The sequence below is a fragment of the Orycteropus afer genome, unplaced genomic scaffold (genome assembly GCF_000298275.1).
Source record: "Orycteropus afer afer isolate SDZICR_OR568_19922 unplaced genomic scaffold, OryAfe1.0 scaffold00141, whole genome shotgun sequence".
NCBI lineage: Eukaryota > Metazoa > Chordata > Mammalia > Tubulidentata > Orycteropodidae > Orycteropus > Orycteropus afer.
The window spans coordinates 7,356,183-7,373,766 of record NW_006921728.1 but is presented as its reverse complement, the minus strand read 5'-3'; the positions used below and the strand labels follow the sequence as shown (position 1 = coordinate 7,373,766).

General features: G+C 48.0%; 1 protein-coding gene across 1 annotated transcript in view; it reads left to right on the top strand.

Annotated features, from left to right (window-relative positions):
* The window catches only part of CELF4 (CUGBP Elav-like family member 4), a 360,621-nt gene that overhangs the window by 319,539 nt on the left and 23,498 nt on the right, over positions 1-17,584 (top strand). The window contains 1 exon segment of the mRNA XM_007945671.1: positions 13,578-13,660. Within this exon segment, the coding sequence (XP_007943862.1) occupies positions 13,578-13,660 (83 nt within the window).

The following is a 17,584-nucleotide window of genomic DNA, read 5'->3' as shown; positions in this document are numbered from 1 at the left end:
ATTTTGGTCAATGACATGAGACAAAGTATATGTGAACTGCTGTATGAAAAGTGAATTTACTCTGTAAATCTTCACCCAAATCCTAATTAAAAAAAAAAAAAAAAGGAAAGTGGTTCAAGTTGGCCCTTAAGCAGGGTTTCTTGTTCTTCTGAGAGCTGTGCCCTAGTAAGTGTGGATGGCCTTGACCTTTCTCATTAGACTCCATGATCTGAAATCCTCAGGAACCTCTTGACTATCCATCCATCCAAATTTACCTATTGCTCTGTACCATCAATCATAAATCTATCTTCTTTCTGGAATAATTTTTCTCTCCTCTGTGTACCTATCTGTCATTTAACATTTAATCTGGGTGGAGTTTTTAGTTGCCATTGAGTCAGTTCCAACTCATAGTGACCCTATGTACAACAGAAAGAAATACTGCCCAGTCTTGCACCATTCTCACAATTGTTGCTATGGTTGACCCCATTGTTGGAGCCGCTGTGTCAATCCATCTCATTGAGGGACTTCTTCTTTGCTGACTCTGTGCTTTATCAAGGAGTGATGTCCTTCTGCATGGTGTTGGTCCTTCCTGATAACATAGCCAAAGTATGTGAGACAAGTCTCACCATTCTCCCTGCCTTCCCTACCCCCCATGATATGGGATTTATTAGGGAAGTAACAGGTTACAATTCAGGATCAGAAATGCTTAGGAGACAGTTCTTTGAACAGGACAGACTCTTTTCAGCAGTGCAGCAGGCAGGCCTCTGGCTTTCAGCCCCTCAGCTTTAGCCCGTCAGCCTCTTATACTGGATGGGCCTCTGCCCTGCTCAGGCAAGTGTTACAAAACTTTTTACTCCACTGATAAATGCCCAGAGGCACTTCACTCCACCAGTAAGCCTTGATCTAAAGGCTATCAACTCCTTAGCTCCAAGCAAATCTAGCTCTGCCAGCAAGTGCCTGGAAAAGAACCACCCCACTCCATCAGCAAGCTCCTGTTCAAAGACACTCAAATTTCTCACACCATAGGCTGCCCTCCACACTTCTTAGGAGCATTTTGGCTGCACTTCTTCCAAGACAGAGATTTGTTCATTCTTCTGACAGTCCACGGTATACTCAGTATTCTTTGCCAACACCATAACTCAAAGGCATCAGTTCTTCTTCAGACTTCCTTACTCACTGTCCAACTTTCATATGCATATTGAAAATACCATGGCTTGGGTCAGGTGCATCTTGGTCCTGAAAGTAACATTTTTGCTTTTTAATACTTTAAAGAGATCTTTTGCAGCAGATTCCCAATGCAATATGTCATTCGAAATTGTTTCCTTTGTGTTGAGGTGTAATCCATACTTAATGCTGTAGCCTTTTGATCTTCACTGGTAAATCCTTCAAGTCCTCTTCACTTCCAGCAAGCAAGGTTGTGTCATCTGCATGTCACAGATTGTTAATGAGCTTCCTCCAACCCTGATGCTGGGTTCATTTTCGTATATATAGTCCAGTTTATCAGATTATTTGCTCAGCATACAGATTAAATAAGTATAGTGAAAGGATATAACCTGACACATACCTTTCCTGATTTTAAACCATGTAGTGTCTTCTTGTTCTATTTGAATAACTGCTTCTTTGATCTATGTACAGGTTCCACATGAGCAAAATCAAGTGTTCTGGAATTCCCATTCTTTGCAATGTTATCCATAATTTGTTATGATGCACACAGTCAAATGCCCTTGTGTAATCGATAAAACACAGGTAAACATCTTTCCGGCATTCTCTACTTTCAGCCAAGATCCTTCCAACATCAGCACTGACATCACTGGCTCCATGTCCTCTTCTGAATCCAGCTTGAATTTCTGGCAGTTACCTGTCTATATGTACTGCTGCAATTGTTTTTGAATTATCCTCAGCATAATTTTACTTGCATGTGATATTAATAATATTGTTTGGTGATTTCTGCATTCTGTTGGGTGACTTTTCTTTGGAATGGGCATGTATATGGATCTCTTCTAGTCAATTGGCCAAGTTATTGTGTTCCAAATTCTCGGTATAGATTAGTGAGCCCTTCCAGAGTTGTATTTGTTTGCTAAAACATCTTGATTGTTATTTCATCAATTTTTGGACCCTTCATTTTTTGCCAATGTCCCCTGGGCAGCTTAGACTTTTTCCTTCAGTATCATTGGTTCTTGATCATACGCTACCTTTTGAAATGGTTGAAAGTGAGCCAATGCTTTTTGCTACAGTGACTGTGTATTCCTTCCATCTTCTTCTGATGCTTCTTTTCTCATTCAATTTTTTGCCCATAAAATCCTTCAATATTGCAAATCAAGTCTTGAATTTTTTTCTTCAGTTCTTTCAACCTGAGAAATGCCAAGTATGTTCCCTTTTTGTTTTCTAACTCCAAGTCTTTTGCACATTTAATTATAATACTTTACATTGTCTTCTCACACTGCCCTTTGAAATTTTCTGTTCAGCTCTTTATCATTTCTTCCACTCACTTTAGCAAGTTTCAGAGTCTCTTCTGACATCCGTTTTTGTCTTTTTTTCTTTTCTGTCTTTTTAATGACCTTGTGCTTTCTTTGTGTATGACGTCCTTGATGTCCTCCCACAACCCGTCTGGTCTTTGGTTCTTAGTGCCAAATCTATTCTTGAGATGGTCTCTAAATTTGGGTGGGATATACTCAAGGTTGTATTCTGGTTCTTGTGGATTCATTTTAATTGTCTTCAGCTTCAGCTTGAATTTGCCTAGGAGCAGTTGATGGTCTGTTCCGTAGTCAACTTTGGTCTTGTTCTGACAGATGATATTGAGCATCTCCATCATTTCTTCCCAAAGATATTGTTGTTGTGTTGTTGGTATGTGCCTTCCAGTCGGCCCCGACTCATAGCGACCCCTCCTTGGGTTTCTGAGGCAGTATCGCTGCGGAAGTAAGATTGCCCAACCTTCCTTCCGAGGAGTGGCTGGTGGGTTTGAACCGCCAGCCTTCTGGTTAGCAGTCAAGTGCTTTAGCCACTATGCTACCAGAGCTCCTTCCCAAAGATATAGTCAATTTTATTCCTGTGTATTCTCTCTGGTTATTTATAGTTATTTATGTTGTTGTTATTGTATAGTTATTTATGTGGTTGGAAAAAAAAAAAGTATTTGAAATGAATAAGTCATTGGTCTTGCAGAATTCTATCATGTGATCTCCAGTGTGATTTCTATCACCAAGGCCATATTTTCCAACTACTAGCTCTTTAGGAGCTCTGGTGGCATAATGCCTAAGGCATCTGACTGCTAACCAGAAGGCTGGTGGTTCAAACCCACCAGCCACTCCTTGGAGGAAAGGTTGGGCAATCTACTTCCATAGTGATACTACCCTGGAAACCCAATATGAGTCAGCTCTCACTCCCGGGCAGTGGCTTTGGTTTGGTAGTCTTTCTTTAGGAGGAGCTCTGGTGACATAATGCCTAAGGCATTTGACTGCTAACCAGAAGGCTGGTGGTTCAAACCCACCAGCCAATCCTTGAAAGGAAGATTGGGCAATCTACTTCCATAGTGATACTGCTTTGGAAACCCAAGGCGGGGTCACTATCAGTCGGATCTGCCTCACATTCTGATCTTCAGAATTATCAATGCATCTTGATTGCATGTTTGATCAATTTCAGATTGCAGAAGTTAGTAAAAATCTTCAACTTCTTCATGTTTGTCATTAGTAGTTGGTGTGTAAATTAGAATACATTTTATTTGTAAATAAAATTAATTGTTATTAACTCATCTTCCTTGTAGGCATATGGATATTATCCTATCACTGATAACATTGTATTTTAGGATAGATCTTGAAATGTTCTTTTTGATGATGAATGTGACACCATTCCTCTTCAACTTGTCATTCCCAAAATAACAGACCGTGTGATTGTCCGATTCAAAATGGTCAATAACAGGCCATTTCAGCTCACTAATGCCTAGGATATAACCCTCAAGTATTCCATCTCATATTTGACAACTTCTGATTTTCCATATTTATACTTCATATATTTCATGTTCTGATTATCAATGAATGTTTGCAGCTGTCTCTGCTCATTTTAAGTCATGCCACATCAGGAAATGAAGGTCCAGGAAGCTTTACTCCATGCACATCATTAAGATCAACTCTACTTTGACGTGGCAGCTCCCCAGTTACATTTAGAGTACCTTCCAACCTGAGGGCCTCATCTTCTGGCACTGTATCAGACAATGTTCTGCAGCTCTCTATAAGGTTTTCACTGACCTTTTTTTTCCCCCCTCAATTGTGATTTGGGTGAAAGTTTACTGAGCAAAGTCATTTTCCATATAGCAGTTCATACAGATTTTGTCTCATGACATCAACGGCAATTCCCACAATGTAACAGCTCTCTTCCCATTTCCTCCCTGTAGTTACCTCTTCCCAGTCTGTCTACTATGGGTGACCCTGCTGGTATATGAAATACTGGCAGCATAGCTTTCAGCATCATAGCAACATGATGCCACCATAGTACAATAAACTAACAGACAAATGGTGGTTAGTGTAGATATCTAGCATTTATTAATTATGTCTGCCATTCATCTATCTCTGTGTCTATCTGTGGTCCACTATCAGTCATGAGTTAATACAGTGTATACTAACATGTGGGCCTTCTGGGGAATTGACTCCAGGTGAGCTTACAGTATTTGGAGCAAGTTGGGAGAGGAAGGAAACTGGAGGGAGGCTAGGTCTCCCCTCTGGAGCAGGGCTGCCCTGTTAGATGGAGCAGAGAAGGGGCAAGGCATTAGCCCCCACTCCCACCTCACCTCCCATAATCAGAACAAATGTCTTACAGGATGACTCCTGGGAATGATGGGAGAGGATGCTCAGATGTGTGTGTCAGGGCAGAGAAGGTGGGTGCTACAGGTCCTCCCAGCACCAACCGGGCCCAGAATCCTTCAGTCTTAGGGGCAGTACCTTAGTGGGTAGAGGCCAGAGATATAGCACCTGAGGAAAGAAAGCTAGAGGCAGCCTGGTAAAGCCCAATCATGGCCCTTCCCAGCCCTGGCTGCTTCTTGGTAACACCTGAGTAGCTAAAAAAAAAAAAAAATCACACAAGTTTCAACATACCTGCTAACTTGAAAGATTGTCCTGGGGAAGAGGTAGCAGCCTTTGGTGCTCTAAGTGCAGAACCTGGGCTGCTTTCATGGGTCCTACATGGATACCAATGTGACTCCGCCAGTATGCTCTGGAAACATCATCCCCACACTGGATAGTGCTGGAGGAGGCTGGGCCGGGAGACCTCTGAAGACCCCAGCCCCACCCAGGGTCAGCAGAGGTCCAGGGGTGAAGGATGCACTTGGGAGCTGCAGCTTCCAGGCTGGTTCCTCTGAATCATGACTCTCCTTGTCTTAGACCAGTAATGTTGATTCTGCAACGTTTACACCACCCAAGGAAGATAAAAAAAAAAAAAAAAAAACCAAACTCACTGCCACGGAGTTGGATCGGATTCATAGTGACCCTTCCTTGGGTTTCCAAGGCAGTATCACTACGGAAGTAGGATTGCCCAACCTTCCTTCCGAGGAGTGGCTGGTGGGTTTGAACCGCCAGCTTTCTGGTTAGCAGTCAAGTGCTTTTAGCCACTATGCTACCAGAGCTCCTACACCACCATAGGCGGCAGCTATTAAGCAATTTACTAAGCTGTCTCTCCCCCCATCATCCCATAGGAAGCAAAGCCGTACTCTCAGTATTAAAAATGGGGCATGGGACAGAGGTCAAGAGGTTTCCCCAGTACCCTGGCACTGCGTTCTGTATCTCTGGTGGGGGCAGAGTCAGGGGTACCTGTGTCCACCCACACTCTCCTGTGAGGCTATGGGATGTTGAGCCACAGCTGGGAGAATCTGTGGCCAGAGTGAGGGTCAGTCTGTGGCTAGGGTAAGAGGCTGGTCTATGGCCAGCCATCTGTGGGCAGAGTTTATTTTCATAAGATGGCTGTTGGTGGTCTTATTACTATGGGACTTTGCTACTCAAAACCCATTCTCCCTGTTTAATGGTGACCAAATGGCCGTAAATGAGTTTTTCATTTCTTCCCCAGTATTTGTAGGTCCTTGGCCCTGCCAATGAGGTGTTTTTAACGGCATTCCTTGGGCTCCCCTCCTCTGCCCCTTCCTCCCCTGTGGATCACCCTGCCCCTACCACTGCCGGCAGATACCTCCTCCGTTTGCCAGAATAAAGCCCTGCTTTGTCTGTCTCCTTGAGAGCTGAGGACAAACTGGCCATAATTTATGCTCCTGCATGATATAAAGGAAAAAAAGGCCCCATTATACTATAAATTATCCTGTGATGGTTGAAATGCTAGCGAGTGCACCAGACGCCAGCAGAAACCCCATTAGACAACAGGGTTCGGCTGCTGCGAGTCCCCACAGAACTCCAGGGCGGTCTGCAGTGTGCTGTGCGCCTGGTAAGGATAATGTACCAGATCAAATGTATAATCAGTTACCTGGAGAGACAGGCTGCGCGGTCGCCCAACAAAAGGTGACTTCTACGTGGAGCTACTGTGACGCAGACTCATGGGAGCCAGGGTGGAAAGCCAGAGAAGAAGGCAGTAAGGGGTAGTAGTCATGCCCCCTCACCCCTCACCAGTCCTGAGCCCCCAGGGCTCAGGGCCCCCTGCCTGCCTATCACCTCTCAGAACTCAAGGGTGGAGGAGTCCCCTGGGGGTTGGGAGAGAGTTCAAATGTGAGTTCTGTTGCTCCAAATGTGCTGTGAGCCCCCTGAGGGAACGGAGGACTCCTCAGGGACATTACTACTGCCGTGTGGAGGAGAGGTTGCAATTTGAGGAGATTCTGCTAGCCATGAATCTAGTTCCAGCAACTTGAGGACAGAGGCTTCTTCCAGCCTAGATCCAGAGAAGGGGAATGCATAAGAGAAGGGGAATATACCCAGGGACTTCAGGACAGCCATGGCTTTGGTGGAGTAGGGAGAGGCTGCAAAGCCTAAACAGGGGGCACCTGGGCAAGCAGGAACTGGGGTGAACTTGTCTCAGAGCTGAGCAGCAGACTACAGGTGTCCATCTGCTCACCTTTCCAGCTCTGAACCATCGAGTCCTTGACCCTCACAAAGCAAGGTGGTTATTAGGTATTTTGCTAGTGGTCTGTGTAGAAATGGAGGTATGGAGAGGAGAGAGCAACTGAGAACACCAGAAAGGAACTGTGACCTGAAAACACTCCATTTAGACCAGCCACAGTGAGGCCTGACATCACCAGGGAGTGGGTGTGTGCTCTTGGGAAAGATACTTAACTTCTCTTGTGTCTCAGTTTCTTCATCTGTACGGTGGCAATAATAAAATACCCTCTAGGTTGGGCAATCTACTTCCATAGTGATACTGCCTCAGAAACCCAAGGAGGGGTCGCTATATATAAGTTGGATCCGACTCAATGGCAGTGAATTTGGTTTGTTTTTTTATACCAGTAAAGTGCTTGTCTCAACACCCAGATCACAGTAACTGCTCAATAAACAAGAGCTATTCTGATTTTTATCATTGATGTGGCTATAACCATCTCCTGACAGTGAGTCTGAGTCCTAGGGAGGGAGTCAGCGTTGACTGGTCTGTGTAGTATTGGCTGAGGACATCAAAAGCTCTGTGACATGGGAGATGTGTCCTGAAGAGACTGGGATGGCATTGAGACTGAGTGGGCCTGGGAGTGCAGTTGGACCACAGAAGAACCCACAGGTGCTATGAATCAGAGAGCTAGACCAGTCAAGGAAGGACATGGCAGACAGTGAAGATGGCACAGTGAGGGGCCCAGACTCTGTCTGAGACCCACACCAAGCTTCCATTGGGGAGACATGAGGGTCCGAGCGTTGGTCTTGAGAGAGGTGTTTAGATCACGGTAGGTGGAGATGGAAGAAAGGAAGGTCTGTGTGCACACGTGTGCTTAGTGTGTAAGTGAGCTCACTACAGCTTCCTCCTGCCACAGATTCTTCTGAACCTCCCTGATTGTGCAAGTGCTGTCCCTGACCTGGAATGCCTGCCCCTTGCCGTTTCACCTGGTGACCCCTAACCATGAATCCTTTAAGGCCCAGCTGGAGCCTTTTAGACCCTCCCCGCCCCCAGGCCCAGAACTCATCATTCCAAGCTTGGCCTACACTGTGGCTGGAGCCCACTCACCTCCAGGGGAGAGTCGGCTTCTACCTCCTGAGCATCCCTGGAGGTCAGTGACTCATCTCCCTCATCCGTCACAGTACCAGGCCTGTAGCAGCTCTACCCCCAGCATTCACTGAGCAGGTAAATCCATTTATTCATGGCAACAAATAGTTACCAAGCATCTACTACATGCCAGGCACTTTGAGGCATTGGACATTCAGCAGTGAATGAAATGGATCCCCATTCCTGCCTCTGTGGGAGGGGGGCAGAAAGTGAATAGATAATTGAACAAAATGAGGCGGTACACATTATGGAAACAAATAAATATAGGGAAGGGAAAAAAGGTGCATAAGGGGTTATAATTCTAATTAGTGTGATCAGAAAACTTTACTGACATTTGATGAAAGGCTTGTAGGAGTGGGCCCTGTGGCTATCTGGGACAAGTGTGCTAGAGAAGGAACAGCAATCAGAAATGCCCTGAGGCAGGATCATACGAGGAGTGTTCTTGGAACAGCGTGGACGGAGAGCTGGGGGAGATGGGGTCAGAGGCTTGTATGGAGCCAGCACAGCCCTGTACAGGTCTCTAGAAGATTTTGACCTGTTCTTGGAGTGAGATGCAGCCTCAGCAAGGTTTGAGCATGGGGAGACAGGCTCTGACTTGGATGTTAACTGGCTTCTCTTGCTCCTGTGTAGAGAGCAAACAGCAGAGGCCAGGGTGGAAACTGAGAGACAGCGAGGAGGTAACCGGCATGACCAGGGTGGGACAAGGAGAAAAGGAGAAGGGAGCCCGATGATGGATCCTGAAGTATTTGGAAGGCAGAGCTGAAGAAATGCAAGCCTCCCGCCCCCATCCCACCCCTACCAGCTGCAGTTCTCAGGCCTCCTCCCACTTCCAACATCAAACAGTGCTGGTCCCCTAGGGGAGCAGGCACATCAAGGCCTGGCCCTGCTTCCCCAGAGGCCACAGGCTGAGGGTCCTCATTTGCATCCCGGTGGAGCAGGAGCCCCTTCCCAGCCCTCTCCCCTCTCTAGTCTCTGCAGCCTTTGATCTGGTTTGATGTCTCTTTCAGCCTTCTTTCCAGGCAGGAAGGCTTTTATCCTCAGAAGGCGGTCCCCACCCAGCTGCGGCTTTCCAGTTCTGACACATAGGTGGTGGTGGCGGCGATGGGACATTTATTTCCTCCTGGCTTGCTGAGTACTCTCCTGAGGCCCACTCTGTGACCCTGTGTCCCAGGTGAAGGCACGGGCTTCTGGGAGAAACAGCTGTGAAGGGAGCCAAACGTAGGCCTTAATTCTAGGGTGAACATGATGTTGGAAACTGACCCTCACCCACCAGGACTCTGGGAAGTTGAAAGAGTGGGGGTGCACACACACACCCCCCGCCTTGTTCACAGCACCCCTGCTTGCAAGGCAGCACTGAGACTGCCCGCTGCCAGCCTGGGGGTTGGCAAAGAGGAGGAAGGGAGGCCATGGACGTGGGGTGGGAGTGGTCAAACAACCTTGAATATTGCACAGATTTAGCACAGTTTGCTCCCTGCACCATGCTTTAGGCACCGTGGGTGCTGGGCTGGCCTGGGCAGGAAGAATTTGAGGAAACAGCATAGAGTGGTGCTCAGTGGAGCTTTGGGGAAAGGCCTCATGTCCCGATCAAGGCAGCTGGAAGTGCTCAGTGGTCCCTGAAATGCTACCATTTGGTTAGGGTGTGCACAGGAAGACCTGGTTTCTCAGGCTGATTTTGTTTAGTTTGAGGACTTGGGGCTCACCACACCTCAGAAGAAGGGCATTCCCATTCCACCAGCTTGTGCCATTAGATTGTTGCAGATCGCCCTTATGGGTGAGCAATAGTAAAAGTTTTAAGAGTCGTGTTGTTGTTAGATGCTATTGGATCGATTTCAAGTCATAGCGACCCCATGTGACAAAGCAGAACTGTCAGAGAGGGTTTTCTAGGCAATAATCTTTATGGGAAGGAGCTCTGGTGGTGTAGTGGTTAAGGCATTTGGCTGCTAACCAAAGAGTTGATGGTTCAAACCCACTAGCCACTCTGCAAAAGATGAAGCAGTCTGTTTCTGTAGATTTACAGCCGTGGAGACCCCATGAGGGTAGCTATGAGTCAAAATTGACTCAATGGCAGCGAGTTTGTTTTTTTGGAATCTTTATGGGAGTAGATCACCAGGTCTTTTTCCCACAGAGCTACTGAATGGGCACCTGCTACCAAGGGAGGTTAGCAGCTAAAGTCTTACTCATCACCCCACCAGGGCCCCTTGACAGTCATAAATAACTGGCCTTTATTGAGCATTTACTCTGAGCCAGGCCCTGTACTAAAAACCTCACATACCTTAACACATTTAATCCTCACAACAGCCCTACAAGGTGGATGCTATTAGTCCCCCCTTTAACAGAGGAAGAAACTGAGGCCCAGAAAGGGTACCTGAGTGGCACAAGATTATACAACAGCCTCATTACTACCTAGAAGATTACACAACCACCACCACCCCAGCTCCCTCTTGTTAAGTCCGGGGTGCTGTTGCCCCTTGTGATAGAAGGTCTTCCCTGATCCAGAGGTGAAGTGAGGGAGGCACGACAGGTCCCCCACCCTCAGACTCCCAGCACCCACATCTCCAAGGAGGGCAGATGGTCCTGGGATCCAGAAGGCACCCTGTTAGAGGGTAGGGCTGGTCCTACACTGAACAAACAGCTCAAACACCCTCCTTTCCAAGGCCCTTAATGGGATGGCTCCAGGGTCCCAGCTTGGCCTCTCCAGAGTGGGCAGCTGAGGGGCAGCTCTTGGTGCACCCAGGTCTCTGGGCTACTGCCCTGTCCTGCCACCCACAGGTGCAAAGACTCCAGAGCAGAGAGAAGCCTCCACCTGAGTCACTGCAAAATGTCTGGCATTTTCTCCTCACCCCCCAAAGTGCTGCTCTCGAGCCTCCAGTGTTCCTTCTGAAAATGTATCCTGCTGGTTTGGTACTGCATCCCACCCCCACCCCTAACTAGCCAGGCCCCTGAGGTCTCCCAGCCTCCACTCTGTCCTCCCTCCCTGCCACATTTATTTCCCACCCCAGCCCCTGGCCCACGGGTTCTCCCAGCTCAGGGTCCCCTCCCTCAGCAGCTGGAGGGCAGGGAATAGTAAAAGTCTATTGCAGCAATAAAAGGCATTAGCCATCTGAACACTTATCCACAGTGCACCAGCAGCCATCTATCCTTAAGCAGAAAATATTGTTTAATGCCGATGGTAATGAGCGAATCAAATTTTGAAAATTAAACCGGAATTTGAGCATTAGGGCCAGGGCACTGGTATTTGGCAAGTGAACTGGCTCTTCCACCACTGGCTTCCTCCCCCATCAGGGGCCCATTCACCAGGCAGGGCCAGCAAGATACTCCCCAATGGCTACACAGGGCCTGTAAAGCAGCACCTGAATGACCCCCCTTATGGGCCTGCCCTATGCCTGATGTTCCACAGGGCATTGCTTCTTTGCTCTCTGGGCTTGCTTTTGAAATACAAATCTTTCCAGACTGAGCCCCCTACCGCCCTGATGCCCGGAGCTCAAAGTCTTTATCTTCCCCAGAGGAGGGAGCAGGGGAAGCTTGAGATCCTGGCAGCAAGCATCCATGCCTTTTCATAAGCCCCTCTGGCTTTCCAGTGAGTATCACTCATGCTTTTTATAGGTTAAGAAACCCAAGCTCAGAGTTTGATTGGGAGTGTATGGAAATGAAACAGATTCCCAAGACTACAGGAACAGGAGATATGTTGAGGGAAGGGGAGTAGGCAGGGGGCACCTGGAAAAGCAAAGTCAAACTCCCTTCGGGCCCCCTTCTTGCAAGCCCTATTCCGCGTGGGAGCAGATGGAAGGGTAACAAAAGGGGTCCCTCCCCTCACTCGGCCTTAGCTCAAATTCTGATGTGGGCCTGGGGCCCCCTGCATCTTCTTCTGGACCTCACAACTCCAGGTCCTTTTTCTGGAAGCCTCCAGGCGTAGCTGCTCCTCCCTCTCCAGCTGGTCCCCTCTGGCCCACAGTCCAGAGCTATTAAACCTGAAGACCAGGCCTGTCGGTCTTTCTTCACCACGAGGCTCTTGGGCCATTGGACCAAAGCACTTTAGATCCTTCAGGTATCAGAACCACCCACTTCCCCTTCAGCACTCTGAAAGTTGAAACCCAGAAGGTCCTCTAAGGCTCATCTCAGATGCAGTGCTCAGTCAAGGCCCAGGCTCACAGTAAGTGCAAAATAAATGCCTACAGAAAGAGTCACCAGGGGATGGACCCAGGGGAGATGTCAGGTGCTCTGATGGAGCCCCTAATTGGGTACTTATTCCATCCACTATTTCATCAGCTTCCTCCACCCCTAGGTCCTGGGGTAAGCAAGTACAGTCTATGTCTTCTTTCCAATGGTGGCAGGACACCTGGGTGCAGAGAGCCCAGCTGCCCTCTGGGAGCTGGGGCAAGGCTTGGTCTAGAATCCACCTTCTGTCACCCAGCCATGCTGGGGAGTCACACTCCTCCCCAGAAACCCAGGTGCTCCCTCATGCCAACAGACAGAGGCACTCACTTTTTAAAATATCAGGATGGTAGAGCACAAGGTTATGGGACTGAGCAGTCATGAAACCTTAAAAGACTAGGTTTAGTCATGGTCCCTACTGTGGGGCCCCAAATGTGAGTCCTTGAGATCCCTCTGCCCCCACTTCCTCAACTGACACAGGGTGGGACCCTTGATGTTATCCAGAGTCCTGCCTAGCTCTGTCAGTTTGTAAAGCCAGCTCCCTCTGGGGAGGGCACGCCAGTTTTGGGGCCACAGTGTGGCATCTGTGCTGGTCTTTGTCTCACTGGATGATTTGTTTATTGTGGATGTCTTATGTCAATGTCAGCTCCAGCAAGCAGATTCCATTTTTGGTCACTGCTACAGAAGCAGTGCTTGGAATAGTGTCTGGCATGGAGAAGGTGGCCAGGGAATGATTGTTGAATGACTACATACCCAGGGGGAGGAGGGCCTGCCTCACCAAATCAGGAGCAGGGCAGACCCGTCACAAGTGTCACTCCATTTCTTCTTCCTCCTGCATGGAAAAACCTAAGTAATGATAATGATTGCTGTTGCTATCACTACTAGCCTGAGATGGCACCTCTTGGAATCCTAGCAACGACCACATAAAGACCAGTTTCTATCCAGTTGATTCTTAAATTGCAGCAACTGCTCCATAGGGTTTTCAGGGCTGTGACCTTTCAGATCACCACATCTATCTTCTGAGATGCCTCTGCTTGGGTTTGAACTACCAACCTTTTAGTTAATAGCTAAGCGCTTAACCACTTGCACCACGCAGGGACTCCACCACGTGAAGAGGGTCTAATTTATGCCTGTTTTATAGTACTAAAAAAATGAAGTGCTGGTGGCAGGGGACCTTGAGTTTGAGCCAGAGGACCTGGCTAGGAAGGAGGTCCTTCCAGCCTCTGGTCTGAAAGACATCTGAAACATGCTCACAAAGTAACAAAACCAAATTGGAATGAAAAGAGCGCAAACAGGAAACATCGGAGGATGCTACAAAAACATTTGAGTAAGGTGGTATCAATCCCTGCACACTTCCTAGAGAAAGTGAGTCTAGAGCCACGTTTCTGTGGTTTCCTGAAGTCTTCCTGAAGGGTGACATTGATGGCAGTCACTGGGGAAATCAGGACTGATAGGTAGATGGGGAGCCTGCCCCCCTACACATTTATAAAGGCCCCAAGAAAGAGGGGCTCGGGCCTAGAACTGAGGACTGCCCAGTAAAGGGAGATTTCAGAGGAAAAGGGGAAGGAATTAGAGGGGAAAAAAAAACAACACTGGCACAAGGGAAGTGGCTGGATAGAAAGGCACGTGTGGATGAATTTTAATGCAATCAGAAAGCTGTCATAATGATAATAAAGGAATATATTCAGACGTCAAGAGAAGAGAAAGCACAGGGCCTCGTCCCAGCATTCAAATCAGGCACAGGCGGAGGAGGTGCCTTCTCTACCCTTCCTTTAGGATGGAAGAAATAGAATTTTTAAGCAAGAGAGCCAGGGATTAGCAGGGGAGGGTGTTTCCACTTCTTTGTCTTTCTGGAAATCCCATTTACTCCGAACCTTTAAAAGGCTCTGGGGGTTAGGATGGAGGGAGCACTGGACCCAGCCAGGAAAGAAGAGTTTAAATTACTGTATGCCACCAAGGCTTTAAAAACTCCTGTTTCACTTCTAGTGAAATGTCGCTGCTTCAGGAAGTCAAACTTAGGGCTCCCCTCCCTGCACTCTCTCTCTCCTTTCTCTGCCTTTTCCGTGGTCCATCGCTCTGCTCTGTCTTTCGTTTCTAATTCTTGTTCTGTCTTCCATCCTTTTCCTTCTCCCTCTCTGCCCCTAACTCCACTTCCTGCCATCATTCCTCAGCCTCACTCCAACCTCTCCGTGTCTTTCTCTTGATTTCCCAGGTCTTGCCCCTGCCCCCCACTAGAGAACTTGGAGTTGGAAAGTCAGGTGGGCCTAGTCTGAGGTCCTGGACATAGGAGGGACATGTTTCCCAAAGCCACAGCCCAGAAAGCTAGTAGAGCAGGCAGACAGGTGGCGGGTGGTGGGGCTCCAGGCTCCAGAGCTGTGCTATATCCTGCCAGCGGCAGAGAACTGTGCTCCCAAGGCTTTCAGTAGCCTGATGTTTTGGAAAATCAGGTCTTTCTTCTGCCGGGCCTTGATTAGCGCCCTTTGAACACATAGGCCCTCATCCCCAGAGCTTTAAGTGCTGTGCCATGAAGTCGGCTCTGACTCATAGCAACCCTATGTACAACAGAATGAAACACTGCCCGGTCCTGTGTCAGCCTCACAATCCCCACTATACCTGAGCCCATTGTTGCACCCACTGTGTCAATCCATCTTGCTGAGGGCCTTCCCCTTTTTTGTTGAGCCTCCACTATACCAAACATGATATCCTTCTCCTGGGAAGGGTCCCTTGACCAAAAGTTGTTGTTGTTGTTGTCATCTGCCATTGAGTCGGGCCTGATTCATCGCGACCCCTCCTTGGGTTTCTGAGGTGGTATCACTGCAGAAGTAGATCACCCAACATTCCTTCCGAGGAGTGGCAAAGTAGGTCAGACAAAGTCCGGCCCTTCTTGTTTCCAAGGAGCATTCTGTCTGCACTTCTTCCAGGACAGATTTGTTAGTTTTTTTTGACTGCTAACCAGAAGGCTGGGAGTTCAAACCCACCAGCCACTCCTCAAGGAAGGTTGGGTAATCTACTTCTGCAGTGATACAGCCTTGGAAACCCAAGGATGGGTCGCTATGAGTCAGATCTGACTCGATGGCAGGTTTTTTTTTTTTAGCAGTTCATGGTACTTTCAGCTTTCTTCGCCAGCACCACAATTCAAAAGCATCAACTCTTCTTCAGTCTTCCTTAGTCATTATCCAGCTTTCACATGCATATGAGGCAATTGAAAAATACCGTGGTTTGGGTGAGGCACACCTTAGTCTTCAAAGAGACATCTTTGCTCTTCAGCACTTTAAAAGAGGTCTTTTGTAGCAGATTTGCTCAGTACAAAATGTCCTCTGATTTCCTGACTGCTGGTTCCATTGGTGCTAGCATTCCCAACAAAGCCAGGTGGAAGCTGATCCCTGTTATGACCTAGCCTTCAAAGTCTCTGGTATCACCTCTGGCATTCTAGCAGTCACAAGCCCTACCCAGATTTAAACCAAAAACCAAACTCACTGCCATGGAGTCAGATCTGACTCATAGTGATCCCTCTTTGGGTTTTGGAAGCTGTATCTCTACGTAAGTAGATTGCCCAACCTTCCTTCTGAGGAGTGGCTGGTGGGTTTGAACAGCCAGCCTTCTGGTTAGCAGTCAAATGCCTTAGGCACTACGCCACCAGAATATCAACTCACTCTATGGGTGGGAGGAGTGAAAACCACATTGAAGTAAAAGATCTTTTTGCAGTCATTCAGTAATGTTCAAGTTGCCGCAGATTTACAAAACCCCATCAAACCCACTGCAATCAATCAGTTCTTAGAAGGACTCATAGTGACCCTGTAAGAACAGAGTAGAACTCCTCCTTGGGGTTTACAAGGCTACAAGTCTTTTTTTTTTAAATTGTGATTTGGGTGAAAGTTTACAGAGCAAATGCACTTTCCATACAGCAGTTCACATACACTTTGTCTCATGACATTGACTAAAATTTACCCCAATGCAGCGGCTCCCTTCCCACTTCCTCCCGATAGTTACCTCTTCCCTGTGTCCATCCCTCCATGCACTCCTGCCCCTTGAGCTGTCTCCCTATGCATAAACAGCCCCTGTTTTTCCCATGATTGTTGTCTCCAAGGAGTGTGTCCACCTCAGGTAAACGTTCAACTCGTACACGTGTCTTCTGCCTGGCTGGAAGGCACAAGTGTGGGCCCAACTCCAGACCTGAAGGGCAGCCAGGGGCCACAGTCTCAGCGGTCCCACCAGCCTACATCAGACCAGCAAACTTGGTCCCTCCCCCTTTTTTTTTCCCAAATGATTTTGAGTTTTGTTCCACATTGTTCTCCCTCTCTATCCAGGATCTCCTACATAGATCCCCCTTCAGGTGGCTGTCATTGGTAGCCGGGTACCATCTAGTTCTTCTGGTCTCATAGTCAGATAGGCTGAGGATCACATGGTGTACCAGTCAAGGCTGCAAATCTTTATGGAAGCAGACTGCTGCTTCTTTCTCTTATGGAGTGGCTGGTGGATTTGAACCGCTGAACATTTGGTTTGCAGCAAAATGCTTTAACGCCAGTGCCACCAGAGCTCCTTCAGATCTACAAAGCTCGATGTGATTGCTGACACCTTGAGCACACAGTTGAGTGGAATCAACAAGCCACTTGGTCCTAATCACAGTCTGGAGCCAGGGTGTGTGCAGGCTGCTAAGAGAGCTCAGCTTTCAGGAAGAGGCTTCCCAAAAGTGCCCTGACTGAATTCTGTAGATGAACAAAGAGGGGCCAGACTAAGGACCGGGCATCCATATGGAGGTAAAAATACTTGAGACAGAAAGGAAGTGTGCCTTTGGGCATAGCATAAGTGCAACTGTTCATACATGCTTCATTGATTCCACAGCTTTGTATTGAGGGCCTACTATGTGCCAGGCACTGCTGGTTTCTTCCCTCCGGGACCATATGTGGGCATTGGGTGCTAGACAGAGACCAACTATGTGGGCAAAGCAGTAAATACTTGTCCTTGCAAAGTCAAGCCATGGAGGATACTATGGTGGTTGAGGCAGAAATTGGAGGGGAAGAGAGAGGAAGGTACTGGGTGAGGAGGTAATATTTAAGCTGAGACCCTGAAGAAGAGAGTCAGCTTTGTGATGTGGGGGGAGCTCCAGCAAGTACCAACAGCCTAGACAAAAGGCCCTGGATGGCAGACTCACTGGTGGTGACCTAACCTTGGCACCTGTGCGGGAAGGTGGCTGAGGACCCTAGTGTGTGCTCCAGAGGAAGGAGGAAAGGAACCCACGGACCCACCCATATGCACCAGGTGAACAGCCCCACCGGCAGCTCTGCTGGTGTGC